At 46.9% G+C, this 13031-nt stretch overlaps 1 protein-coding gene and 1 long non-coding RNA gene across 3 annotated transcripts in view; one reads left to right on the top strand and one right to left on the bottom strand.

Annotated features, from left to right (window-relative positions):
- The window catches only part of LOC143766009 (uncharacterized), a 37008-nt gene extending 26430 nt beyond the window's left edge, over window positions 1–10578 (bottom strand). The window contains exons 1-2 of the long non-coding RNA XR_013213498.1: window positions 10058–10578; window positions 8947–9091 (exon numbers count right to left, since the gene is read on the bottom strand). This is a non-coding gene — a long non-coding RNA (uncharacterized LOC143766009). The remainder of the gene's footprint in view (window positions 1–8946; window positions 9092–10057) is intronic.
- LOC143766008 (adenosine deaminase-like) overlaps window positions 1–13031 on the top strand; it is a 102187-nt gene that overhangs the window by 29798 nt on the left and 59358 nt on the right. The window contains exon 1 of one of the 2 annotated variants that reach the window (XM_077253321.1): window positions 10912–11039. The exons of the other annotated variant lie outside the window; for it this stretch is intronic. Within the exon in view, the coding sequence (XP_077109436.1) occupies window positions 10917–11039 (123 nt within the window). The 5' untranslated portion in view covers window positions 10912–10916. Of the gene's footprint in view, window positions 1–10911; window positions 11040–13031 lie in introns of those variants that run through there. 2 annotated transcript variants of the gene reach the window in all.

Raw genomic sequence — 13031 nt, 5'->3', positions numbered from 1 at the left:
CACAGCCGGAGGACTAAATACCCCTAAAGATGGAAATGGGAAATCCTATCTTGCCTCAGAGCAGAGCCCCAAAGGATAGGCAGCCCCCCACAAATATTGACTGTGAGTTTAAGAGGAAATACGTACACAGGCAGAAAAGACAGAGTTTAGCAAAAGAGGCACTTTTAGCTAAAATAGAAAAGGATAGGACAGAGTACTAAGCGGTCAGTATTAAAACTCTAGAAAAATCCACAGCAGAATATACTATACTACATCTTACTAAAGACATAGGATGTATATCTGCATCTCCAAAGAATCCAGCATGACAGAAAAATCCAAACAAAGTCTAAGCTGGACAAAAACACAATAGATTGCACTGCACATAAAAGCACACCGCATGCGTGCTACAGAGAACAAAAACCAGACACTTATCTTAGCTGAAATGACAGCAGGGCAAGTGGAGCCAGACAGAGATGCAATCCCTCCAAGATACAATGGACAACTGGCAGGGATTGATGGATCCTACACACCTAAATATTTAATTGAGCTGCAATAAGCAGAAACACCTGCCCTAGCTTACAATCCAGAGACCACTGCACTACCACTAACAACCACCGGAGGGAGCCCAAGAGCAGAATTCACAACAGCCACCAGTACGTCCTCGCCAGAAACTCAGATGTCCTTTTGGTCCCAATGTGTCCACCCACCCTGGACGAGTGAGCCCAAGAGAGAACCTCCGTTCGCAAATTTGCTGGCACAAAAGTCTTACCCGGGGGCACAGACTCTAGCGAAACTGGAGCCACGGTCCTCAGACTCTCAGAAGGGACAATAAGCCGAGGTTCCTCCTCCTCCGCTGATGACACTACGGAGCGGGAGAGAGCATCGGCACGAATGTTCTTCTCCCCGGAGAGAAAATGGAGGGTGAAATGGAACCAGGAGAAGAACAGGGACCATCTGGCCTGGCGAGAATTTAGCCGCTGGGCAGTCTGAATATAGACCAAGTTCTTGTGGTCGGTGAAAACTTGGAAGGGAAAACGAGCTCCCTCCAAGAGATGTCTCCACTCCAAGAAGGCCAACTGTTATGAACTGGTGGTTTAGGAGCAACATGGGACGAGCTCTGGAGGAGGTGGCACCTGTACTAACCGCAGTTCCTGAGCTTATCACAACAATAGAAGTAGCCGTGAGATGTTCCTGTCACTCCCTAGACACCTCGTCACAGCCGGAGGACTAACTACCCCTAAAGATGGAAACAGGAAAGCTATCTTGCCTCAGAGAAAATCCCCAAAGGAAAGGCAGCCCCCCACAAATATTGACTGTGAGTGGAGAGGGAAATGACATACGCAGAATGAAATCAGAATGTAGCAAAGGAGGCCAGTCTAGCTAGATAGATAGAACAGAACAGAATACTGTGCGGTCAGTATAAAAAAACTAGAAAAATCCACCACAGAGTTTACAAAAATCTCCACACCTGACTAAAGGTGTGGAGGGTAAATCTGCTTCCCAGAGCTTCCAGCTTAACTGAATAAATCCATATTGACAAGCTGGACAAGAAAAAACATAGAAAGAGCTGAACGATTAAGTCCACAATATGTGGACAACAAAAGAACAAGCAAGGACTTATCTTTGCTGAACTGGTCAGAATATCAGGGAAATCCAAGCAGAGATGTGAATCCAACCAGGAACCATTGACAACTGGCCCAGGCTGAAGGATAGAGCCAGGATAAATAGCCGAGCCAGAAAGACAATCAGTGGAAGCAGCTGCTGGCTGCTAAATCCAAGGAGCAGCAGTTCCACTCAAAACCACCGGAGGGAGCCCAAGAGCAGAACTCACAAAAGTGCCACTTACAACCACCGGAGGGAGCCCAAGAGTGGAATTCACAACAGCCAACTTCATAGCTAGCAACTCCCTGTCCCCGATGGAATAATTCCTCTCCGCTGGTGTGAAGGTCTTAGAGAAAAAGAAGCAGGGATGCTTTCGACCTTGAGCATCCTTTTGGAATAGGACTGCTCCAGCACCGACAGATGAGGCATCCACCTCCATTATGAAAGGCTTATCTACATCGGGGCGATGTAGAATGGGAGCACTAGCAAAGTGGGACTTAATAGAGAGGAAGGCCTTGGAGACCTCTTCCGACCACAACTTGGGATTTGCTCCCTTTTTGGTGAGGGCAAATAAAGGAGCTACCAAAGTTGAGAAGTGGGGAATGAACTGGCGATAGTAATTAATGAACCCCATAAAGAACTGCACCGCTTTGAGAGAATGGGGTTCTTGCCAGTACATCACAGCCTGTAGCTTGGCAGGATCCATAGCCAATCCTTGGGCTGAGATGATATAGCCCAGGAAAGGCAAAGACTTCTGCTCAAACACACACTTCTCTAACTTGGCATAGAGGGAATTTGCCCGTAGGAGGTTGAAGACTTTGCACACATCTCTCCGGTGGGAGTCTATATCTGGAGTGTAGATGAGAATATCATCCAGGTAGACTACAACCGAGGTGGAGAGCATATCCCGGAAGATATCATTTACAAAGTCTTGGAAAACGGCGGGGGCATTACAAAACCCAAAGGGCATCACCAGATATTCATAGTGCCCTTCCCTGGTGTTAAAAACCATCTTCCATTCGTCCCCCTCACGGATGCGAATCAGGTTGTAAGCACCCCGCAGATCTAGTTTAGTAAACACTCTTGCTCCCCGAAGCCTGTCAAAAAGCTCAGATATCAGGGGCAGAGGGTACTTTTTCTTAACGGTGATGGCGTTAAGACCCCTGTAATCTATGCATGGACGTAATTCTCCATTCTTCTTCTGCACGAAGAAGAAACCAGCCCCTGCAGGTGACACAGACTTCCTAATGAATCCCCTTGCCAGATTCTCCTGGATGTACTGAGACATTGCCTCTGTCTCTAGCAGAGACAATGGGTAGACTCGACCCCGGGGAGGCTCAGCACCAGGCAAGAGGTCAATAGGACAGTCGTAGGGGCGGTGAGGCGGAAGAGTCTCCGCAGCCCTTTTGGAGAACACGTCCGCATAGGGCCAATATTGCTTGGGGAGAGAGGAGAGATCTGCGGGTACCTCTGTAGTAGCAACCTGAACGCATTCCCTCTGACATCTACCCCCACAAGATTCACTCCATCCCAAAATCCTGCCTGTGGACCACTCAATATGAGGAGAGTGGTACCGTAGCCAAGGTATCCCTAAGAGGACCTCATCAATTCCCTCAGGATTGACGAGCAGAGATATTATCTCCTGATGAGATGGCGACATGGATAGAGTAAATGGGATGGTCTGGTGTGTAATCTGTGAGGGCAGTGTCGACCCATTCACCACTCGTACGGTCACTGGTTGGGCGAGCATCACCAGAGGTATTGCGTGTCGTTGGGCGAAGGCAGAAGACATAAAATTGCCCTCCGCCCTGGAATCCACGCAAAGCTCTACCGAATGAGTGGATGGGCCAATGGTAATTACGAAAAAAATAAACGGATTAAAAAAATGTAGTGTGAATGAGGCCTGATTTAGGTGGGGAATCTAAACCACTCTAAAATCAATACATTTTGTGAACTTTTACCAGACCCAGCACTGACCTGCTTGTTTGCAAGTTTTGTTGCAGATGTAACAATTTTCATGTCAGGTGTCATGCAAGTTACATTAGACTAGCTCTTATTCCATCTTTACATTAGAATATAGCAGTGTCTAAAATCTCTATAAAGAGAGACGTGTACTAGCACAAAAAAATCAGTCAGATTCCACAGCAATTCACTTTCTACAAGTATGAATTCAGTTCTATCCAAACGTGGGAAGAAGTTGGTCTACGAGAATCACATTCAGCGTCAGACTGGAGCACCTTGGGCCCACCAGAGAAAGTTATTCTTGGGGCCCACTATGTAGCTGCATAGAAATAAATACAAGACCACCAATTGTGCGGTAAAACACGCTAATATCGGGGTATAATATAAGGTAGTACACGTCTTAATTATGTAGCAGGGGTTGGGGTAGCCCCCTCAAAGGGTACAATGTATCCCCCTCACAGAATATAATGCAGCCCCCTATAGAATATAATGTAGCCCCCCATAGAATATAATGCAACCAGCCTCAGAGTATAATGCAGCCCCCATAGGGTATAATGTAGCCCCCTTAGAGTATAGTGCAACCCCCCTCATAAGGTATAATGCAGCCCCTTCATGGAATATAGTGTACCCCCCTCATAGGGTATCACGCTGCCCCCTCTCATAGGGTATCATGCAGCTCACCCTCATAGGGCATCATATAGCTCCCCCCATAGGGCATCATGCAGCTAACTCCCCCCATAGGGTATCATGCAGCTCAGCCTCCCCATAGGGCATCATGCAGCTCACTCCCCCATAGGGCATCATGCAGCTCACTCCCCCCATAGGGCATCATGCAGTTCACTCCCCCCATAGAGCATCATGCAGCTCATTCCCCCATAGGGCATCATGCAGCTCACCCTTCCCATAGGGTATCAGGCAGCTCACCCTCCCCATAGGGCATCATGCAGCTCACTCTCCCCATAGGGCATCATGCAGCTCACTCCCCCCATAGGGTATCATGAAGCTCACTCCCCTCATAGGGCATCATGCAGCTCACTCCCCCCATAGGGAATCATGCAGCTAACTCCCCCCATAGGGCATCATGCAGCTCACCCTCCCCATAGGGTATCAGGCAGCTCACCCTCCCCATAGGGCATCATGCAGCTCACTCCCCCCATAGGGCATCATGCAGCTCACTCCCCCATAGGGCATCATGCAGCTCATTCCCCCCCATAGGGTATCATGCAGCTCAGCCTCCCCATAGGGTATCAGGCAGCTCACCCTCCCCATAGGGCATCATGCAGCTCACTCCCCCATAGGGCATCATGCAGCTCACTCCCCCCATAGGGCATCATGCAGTTCACTCCCCCCATAGAGCATCATGCAGCTCATTCCCCCATAGGGCATCATGCAGCTCACCCTCCCCATAGGGTATCAGGCAGCTTACCCTCCCCATAGGGCATCATGCAGCTCACTCTCCCCATAGGGCATCATGTGTTATGGACCTGGTGATTAGGAGCACCCGGAATGACCTGATGAGTAAACTAGTAATCGGAACAAGCTCTGGGAAAGTGGGAACTCTGCTGACCGCAAACTCTACTCCTATCACACACACTAGAAATAGCCGTGGAGCGTACCTAACTCTCCCTAGACGCCTCTTCACAGCCTAAGAGCTAACTACCCCTAAAGATAGAAATAGAGCCTAACCTTGCCTCAGAGAAATTCCCCAAAGGTAAAGGCAGCCCCCCACATATATTGACTGTGAGTTAAGAGGAAAGTCACAAACACAGGAATGAAACAGGTTTTAGCAAAGGAGGCCAGACTTCACTAAACAGTCAGAGGATAGAAAAGGGAACTATGCGGTCAGCACAAAAGACTACAAAAACCCACGCAGAGTAAGCAAAAAGACTCCCCACACCGACTCACGGTGTGGAGGTGCCACTCTGCACCCCAGAGCTTGCAGCTAGCAAGGGAATATCATGATAGCAAGCTGGACTAGAAATTAGCAGTATTAAGAAATATATTCAGGAAGCAGTAACAACAAATGAACTAGCAAAGACTTAGCTTCTGCTGGAGTAGACAGGTCCTCAGAGAAGTCCAAGAGAGATCTGAACCAATACTGATACAATGACAGCTGGCATGAAGTAACGATCTGAGTAGAGTTAAATAGGGAAGCCAGCCTAACAGTAAACGAGGTCAGCTGAGAAAGCAAACCTCAGAGACCAGCAGTTCCGCTCAAAGCCACCAGAGGGAGTCCAAGAGCAGAACTAACCAAAGTACCATTCATGACCACAGGAGGGAGTGCGAGAACGGAATTCACAACAATCATGCAGCTCACTCTCCCCATAGGGCATCATGCAGCTCACTCCCCCCATAGGGTATCATGAAGCTCACTCCCCCCATAGGGCATCATGCAGCTCACTCCCTCCATAGGGAATCATGCAGCTCACTCCCCCATAGGGCATCATGCAGCTCACCCCCCTTGCCCCATAGGGCATCAAGCAGCTCACCCCCTTGCCCCATGGGGCATCATGCGGCTCACACCCCCTCCTTGCCCCATAGGGCATCATGCAGCTCACCCCCCCTTGCCCCATAGGGCATCATGCAGCTCACCCCTTCCTTGCCCCATAGGGCATCATGCAGCTCACCCCCTTCCTTGCCCCATAGGGCATCATTGTCATGCGGGTACTGGGTAGACTACAGCTGATTACCCGGGCCCCTGTGATATCCCTCAGACTAGGGAAAACCCTGTCTGTCGCTCTCCCAGAATTTACACTGATGGTGTGCTTGTCTGGGCCGCCAGGCCTGACTCTGACTCCTGTTTCAGTCCTATGCTGAAACCTCCACCCGCCACCCAGTGATTAGACCACACACCAACCCCTACAGAAAGCACAGACAGGGAAAACTAAAAACGCACCACGCCGCAGACACACAGGAAAACACTAAAATGTGCACAGGGCAAAACAAATACAAATATAGGAAGGAGAAATATGACAAAGGATAATACACCACCAGATACGATATTTCTTCTCCTAGACCACCACTCCAGACCGAGATCACCAGGCACAAGACACAAGCTATAATCGGCGATGCCCAAAGTCCAGAATGACTATTTAAAGGCCACGGGCGTGACCCAGCCTCCAACCCGATTACCAGCTAGATTAACCCCGGCAACCTGGATAAAGTCTAGCCGGCTCCACAGAACGTATAGTGGACGAATGTGGAATTACCGCTGTCTGTCGGACGCCCTAGTGTGAATAGCGTCCGACATCCCCAGCCGTGAGCAAAATGCTTTCCAAAACTTTGCCACAAACTGAGTACCCCTATCCGACACTATATCAGATGGGACCCCGTGAAGTCTGACCACCTCCTGCACAAAAACCTGAGCCAGAGTCTTCGCGTTAGGCCCTAGTGTGAATAGCGTCTGACATGACAATCATGTACTGGATAATGGGAAACAAATTCCAAGTGCGGAGAAATTGCAAAAAAATGCAATTCCACAGGGTTTTTTTTTTACCATGTTCACCAAATACTAAAACTGACCTGCCATTATGATTCTTCAGGTCATTACAAGTTCACAGACCCCAAACATGTATAGGTTCTTATTTATTTAAGTGGCAAAAAAAATTCCAAAGTTTGTTTTTAAAAAAATTGCATAATTTTAAGAGACCCGCAGCGTCTCCATTTTTTGTTATCTCGGGTTGGGTAAGGGATTCTTTTTTGCGCACCGAGCTGATGTTTTTATTGATACCATTTTGACCGCCCATTATTGAATTTTAATGCAATGTTGCGGCAACCAAAAAATGCCGGAGTTTTGACTTTTTTTCTTGCTACGCTGTTTCCCAGTCGGATTAATTATTTTTATATATTGATAGATCAGGTGATTCTAAACGTGGCAATACCAAATATGTGTATTTTTTTATTGTTTTATTTTGAATGGGGGTGATTTAAACTTTTATATTTTTTTATATTTTTAAAAACATTTTTTTCTCACTTTTCATTTGCTTCAATAGTCTCCATGGGAGATTAGAATCTGCGATCACCCGATTGCTTGTGCTTCATAGAGCAGGGCTGCAGCCCTGATTTTGTAGCAGAAATGCTCACTTGCTATGAGCGCCGACTGCTGGGCAGCGCTCAGAGCTATCCGGCAATGACAACCACAGGGGTCTGCTGCAGACCCCAGGCTGTCATGCCAACCCATCGGCAACACAGATGTCTATGGGCGCGATTAGTGACACGCTTCCAGTGCGATCACGTTAAATGCATGTGCCTGCAGACTAGTGAATTCTTACAGCATATGCCCTGTCAGGATTCTCCGGGAGTGGGAGGGCATGTGACAGTAAGTCTACAATTTACATACATACGTGACTTGATGTGCGTGGCCTCGCTGAGTACAAGTGAATTGAGCAAGGGCGGACACATTTAGTCAGAATGTAGTCTTAAGTATGCATACTCCTGACCACATGACCACTCGCTTCCGACACCTGAAAATCTTGACAGCGTTCACAGTGCGCATGATGTGAGGATTCACAAGTCTGGTGTCTCATAGACAACCTCAAGCCTGGACAACCCCTCTAAGGCTTGATTCACATGTACTCTGAACAAGTTTCTATTCTGTCATAGGGTGAGAGAAAAGTGTGTCAGATCTGTCACACGAAGAACACCAACGGCTCTTGATGGACTGAATTGGCTATCTGTCATTTCTCTATAAAAAAATAAAACTAAGCAATGCCTGATGCCATAAACAGTATGCTGGACCAGAGGTGTATCTAGGTTTTCTGGCCTGCGGGGCAAGAATCCCCCCCAGCACATATGTGATTTTCACACTTAGTCACGTGCCGACGAGCTGCTCTTCCTAATTCTCTCAATGTTCAGTGAAGAACTGAAAGAATCAGGAAGAGCACATCATTGTCACGTGACAGAAAGTATGAAAATCACATATGAGTGTAGCGGCCATTTGATGACTGCTGAAAGCAGAGCTGAATCCTGACAGCAAGAATAGTACACGCTGTTAGGATTGACTGCAGGACTTCATTTTATAATTAAAGGGCTCATCCAGAGTTGATATGAAAGTCTGCAGTCATTCTATGTGACTGCAGGCTTCTGAATTCTCACAGTGCAAGCACTGCACACTTTTAGGATTCTCCCTTGCCCTTGTCAAGAGTGGACTGTCATGTCAGATCAAGTATGTGATATGTATACTTCTGGCCACACTAGACTTGTCTGGCCTCGGTCAATTCATTCTCATTAAATGAGGACACACATGTCTAGTCAGCAAGTGACCACATGTATGCAAGTTGCCAACACCAGAGAATCCTGACAGCGTGCTGTGCACACTGTGAGAATTCAGAAGTCTGCAGTCACATAGAATGACTGAATATGAGAATTAGTCAGTGTCACAAAAAAACATTTATATCCAGGTACCTGATAGATTACTTTGTCTCTGGAGTCATCTCTTTCTTATCATCTTCATCTTGTCCAGATGCCATGATGACTCTTCTCACCCAGAGCTCATTTTTGCAGACTTCCATATTCTCTGGTCTTCTGCAGCACATCCTGACACGACGCCCTTAAAGATAGTAGTGTCATTATAATGCTCCTTAATAAAATATCTGCCCTAAGCTAAGCCCCTAAATAAATAATTTCCCCTCACTGTATTCCCAACCCAAAATATGACCCTTAGGGCTCATTTCCACATGCGAGACATACGTCCGTGTCTCGCAGGTGAAAACCCTCCTCTGGCTCCGGCATTTGGGAGTGGAGCGTGCAGCTCCATGTGTTGCTGTGCGGCCGCACGCTTCGCTCTGGAGTGCCGGCGCCAGAAGAGGGTTTTAACCTGCGAGACACGGACGTATGTCTCGCATGTGGAAATGAGCCCTTACACTGTCCCTCTTATGGTACATGCTTGCCACACTGCCCTCACTCTTTTACATTCTGGGCCACCTCTTCACACTGTATTCTCACACTGTGTTCCTCCTTTAGAACCCAGTCACCACACACACACACACACACTGATTAAATTCCGGACCCCACACACACACTGAACAAAACCCCCCCCACACACACACTGAATAAATACACACAGACACACACTGAATAAATCCCGACTCCCCCACACAAACACAGACTGAATAAATCCCTCACACACACACCCACACTGAAAAAATCTGCCCCTACACCCACACACACTGAATAAATGCCTGACCCCCCACACACAAAATAAATCCCGACCCCCCCACACACACACAGAATAAATCCACACACACAATGAATAAATCCCTAACCACACACACACACTGAGTAAATTACCCCCCCCCCCCACACACACACACACGGAATAAAACACAACCCCCAACACAGAGACACACACTGAATAAGTCCCTAACCACCCACACACACACACTGCATAAATCCCTCACACACACTGAACAAATCACACACACACTGAATAAATATTCACATACATATACATACACACACCCACCCCACACTGAATCTTCAGTGTCTTCAGCTCCACAGCCATAGGAGCACTTACCACTGAGCCTCTTCTCTCTTCTGCGTGCCAGAGAGTGACATCAGCAGCGTGATCACATGTCATGATCACTCTGCTAGCGTTGCTCTGACTCTGCGGTCAGAGGCTCAATTGTACTCGCGTCTGTAAGGGTACCGTCACACAGTGCAATTTTGATCGCTACAACGGCACGATTCGTGACGTTCCAGCGATGCATTTACGATATCGCTGTGTCTGACACGCTACTGCGATCCGGATCCCTGCTGAGAATCGTACGTCGTAGCAGATCGTTTGAAACTTTCTTTCGTCGTCTAGTGTCCCGCTGTGGCGGCATGATTGCATTGTGTGACACAGGTTGTATACGATGTGCGCACAGTAACCAACGGCTTCTACATCGCAAATACGTCATGAAATTATCGCTCCAGCGCTGTGTATTGCAACGTGTAACCGCAGTATACGACGCTGGAGCGATACTTATACGACGCTGCAACGTCACGAATCGTGCCGTCGTAGCGATGAAAATGGCACTGTGTGACGGTACCCTAAGACGCGATTACAATTGATCCCTGGAAGGTGGCGCATTGCAGCTTCACTGTGCCGGCTGTCAGCTTCACAACCGGCTTAGAGAACTGCCGACTTCCAGTCCGGGTGGTGGCAGAATGCAGCCGCATGGGTAGACACATTAAGCGGCCCGACTGCGACCCCACTGTCGGCTGCACCCGGGGCACATGCCCCGGCTGCCCCCCCTCCCCCAGATACGCCTCTGTGCTGGAAAAATGTGAATGAATCTGTGAAGGTTCAAAAGTAGATGTGAACCCAACCTAGGAAATACAGAAAGGGATAAACAAGTTAGAAGCAATTTAAACAGTTAAGCAATCTTGGCATGTCTGAACAGAACACAGAGACAGCTACTGGCCAAGGTCCATCTAATGACTTCCGTGTTCATAGTAGACACTGGAGTGTTACAAGAATGGAAACCTCGTTCACTGTGTTTAACAAGCCAAAGGTAGGAAAAGCTCAATACACAAGAATAGTGTCCACCAGGGTTTAATGTGACATCAATTATTCTATATCTCTAGAGTGTTATTAGAGAACATGCTTTCTTTACCATGTGAGTGATCTGAAGGCTCTGAGTAATACTGCATTGTAGATGTCAGCGACACATCTGAGCCGAGTGTGCATGTGTATAGGGATAGAGATAAATGTAGGTCAGGGAATATCTTATGTGTATGGGGATAGAGATAAATGTCTGTTGGGGGATATCTGATGTGTATGGGGATAGAGATAAATGTCTGTCGGGGATATTTGATGTGTATGGGGGAGGGGGATGGAGATAAATGTCTGTTGGGGGATATCTGATGTGTATGGGATAGACATAAATGTCTGTCGGGGTATATCTGATGTGTATGGGTGAGGGGATAGAAATAAATGTCTGTCAGGGGATATCTGATATGTATGAGGATAAAGATAATTGTCTGTTGGGAGCTCTCTGATGTGTATGGGGATAAAGATATATGTCTGTCGGGGGGATATCTGATGTGTATGGGGGATAGAAATAAATGTCTGTCAGGGGTTATCTGAAGTGTATGGGGATAGAGATAAATGTCTGCTGTGCCCCCCCTCGCTGATTCAACTTATCGGCATCATAGACGCCGATACAGTTAAAAGTAGTGATGGAGGAAATAGCGTCTGCTGACGCTCCCTCTCCCATCACACCCCCTCTGCTTGTGACTCAGCAGGTGCGCGATGACATCACTTCATCTTGCGCCATGCTGTACTAGCAGTGGAGCCGATGAGACAGGAGCAGCAGAGCCTGGAGCAGCGTGGGGAACAAGTAGGAGGGGTGAGTATTGTGCGAGTGTGTGTATGCATTATTGTGTGTGGAGTTCGGGGGCTACATTATACTGTGTGTGCATGTGTCTGCACTATACTATGTGTTGGGAGGGAGCTGCACTGTACTGTGTGTTGGGAGGGAGCTACACTTTACACAGACAAAGTACGCCTGCCAGGAGCAGCGGCAGGAAGCAAAGAAGAGGACGTCACCGTATGAAGATGGGAGGGGCTGGACCCGGACCTGCGGCGCCCATCAGATCCGGACCAGGACCGCCCCTGGGTGAGTATAATCTAACCTGCTTTTCTCATCTTTCAGGTTACATCGGGGGCTTATCTACAGCATTACAGAATGCTGTAGATAAGCCCCTGATGCCGGTGGCCTTAGCTTATAGGCGAATTTTGGGGTGACAGATTCCCTTTAAATGACAGTAGTTTAACCCCTGCAAATTAAAAAAAATACTACTTGCCATCCTAAGCGCCTGCCCAATCACCCTATTCTGCCTATTAATACATTATTGTAGTTTTCTCATTGATTCATTTTAGAAGGTGGACACAACGTATTAGATGGAGTACGATGATAAAAAAATAAATACAATGCTAAAAAATACCAAAGGTCAGTTTTATATTATCTTTTTATACCCAGGACTGTAAAAGAGTGATTGCAGTTGCTATAGACCCTCCACCACTACTAGCAATGCATTATACCAGCCATTAGAGTGATAAATGCTAAAGTCCCATAGAGGGACTAAGTACAAAAGTAACAAAAGTAGTAAAAATATTTTAAAAAATCACAAAATAATAATAAGAATATGTTATACCCATAAATAGGTATTTTTATGTAAAAAAAAAAATAAAAAAAAAAAAAATTTGGTATCAGCGATGCAAAAATAATTATTTTTTCTATAAAATAGTTTTTGTGTAAAAGTGGCAAAAATATAAAAAAAATTATAGGAATGCAGTAACGCTGTAATCGTACTGACCCGAAGAATAAAGCTACCTTATCAATTTTATCACACATGGAATGGCACAAAAAAAAATCAATTCCTGAATTGCTGGTTTTTATTAATTCTGCCTCACAAAAATCAGAATAGAAAGCAATCAAAAAATGCTATGTGACCGAAAATGGTTCCAATGAAAACATCAATTTGTCCTGCAAAAAACAAGC

Source organism: Ranitomeya variabilis, chromosome 4 (genome assembly GCF_051348905.1).
Source record: "Ranitomeya variabilis isolate aRanVar5 chromosome 4, aRanVar5.hap1, whole genome shotgun sequence".
NCBI lineage: Eukaryota > Metazoa > Chordata > Amphibia > Anura > Dendrobatidae > Ranitomeya > Ranitomeya variabilis.
The sequence above is the reverse complement of the archived record's forward strand: the minus strand, read 5'-3'. Positions and strand labels throughout refer to the sequence as shown.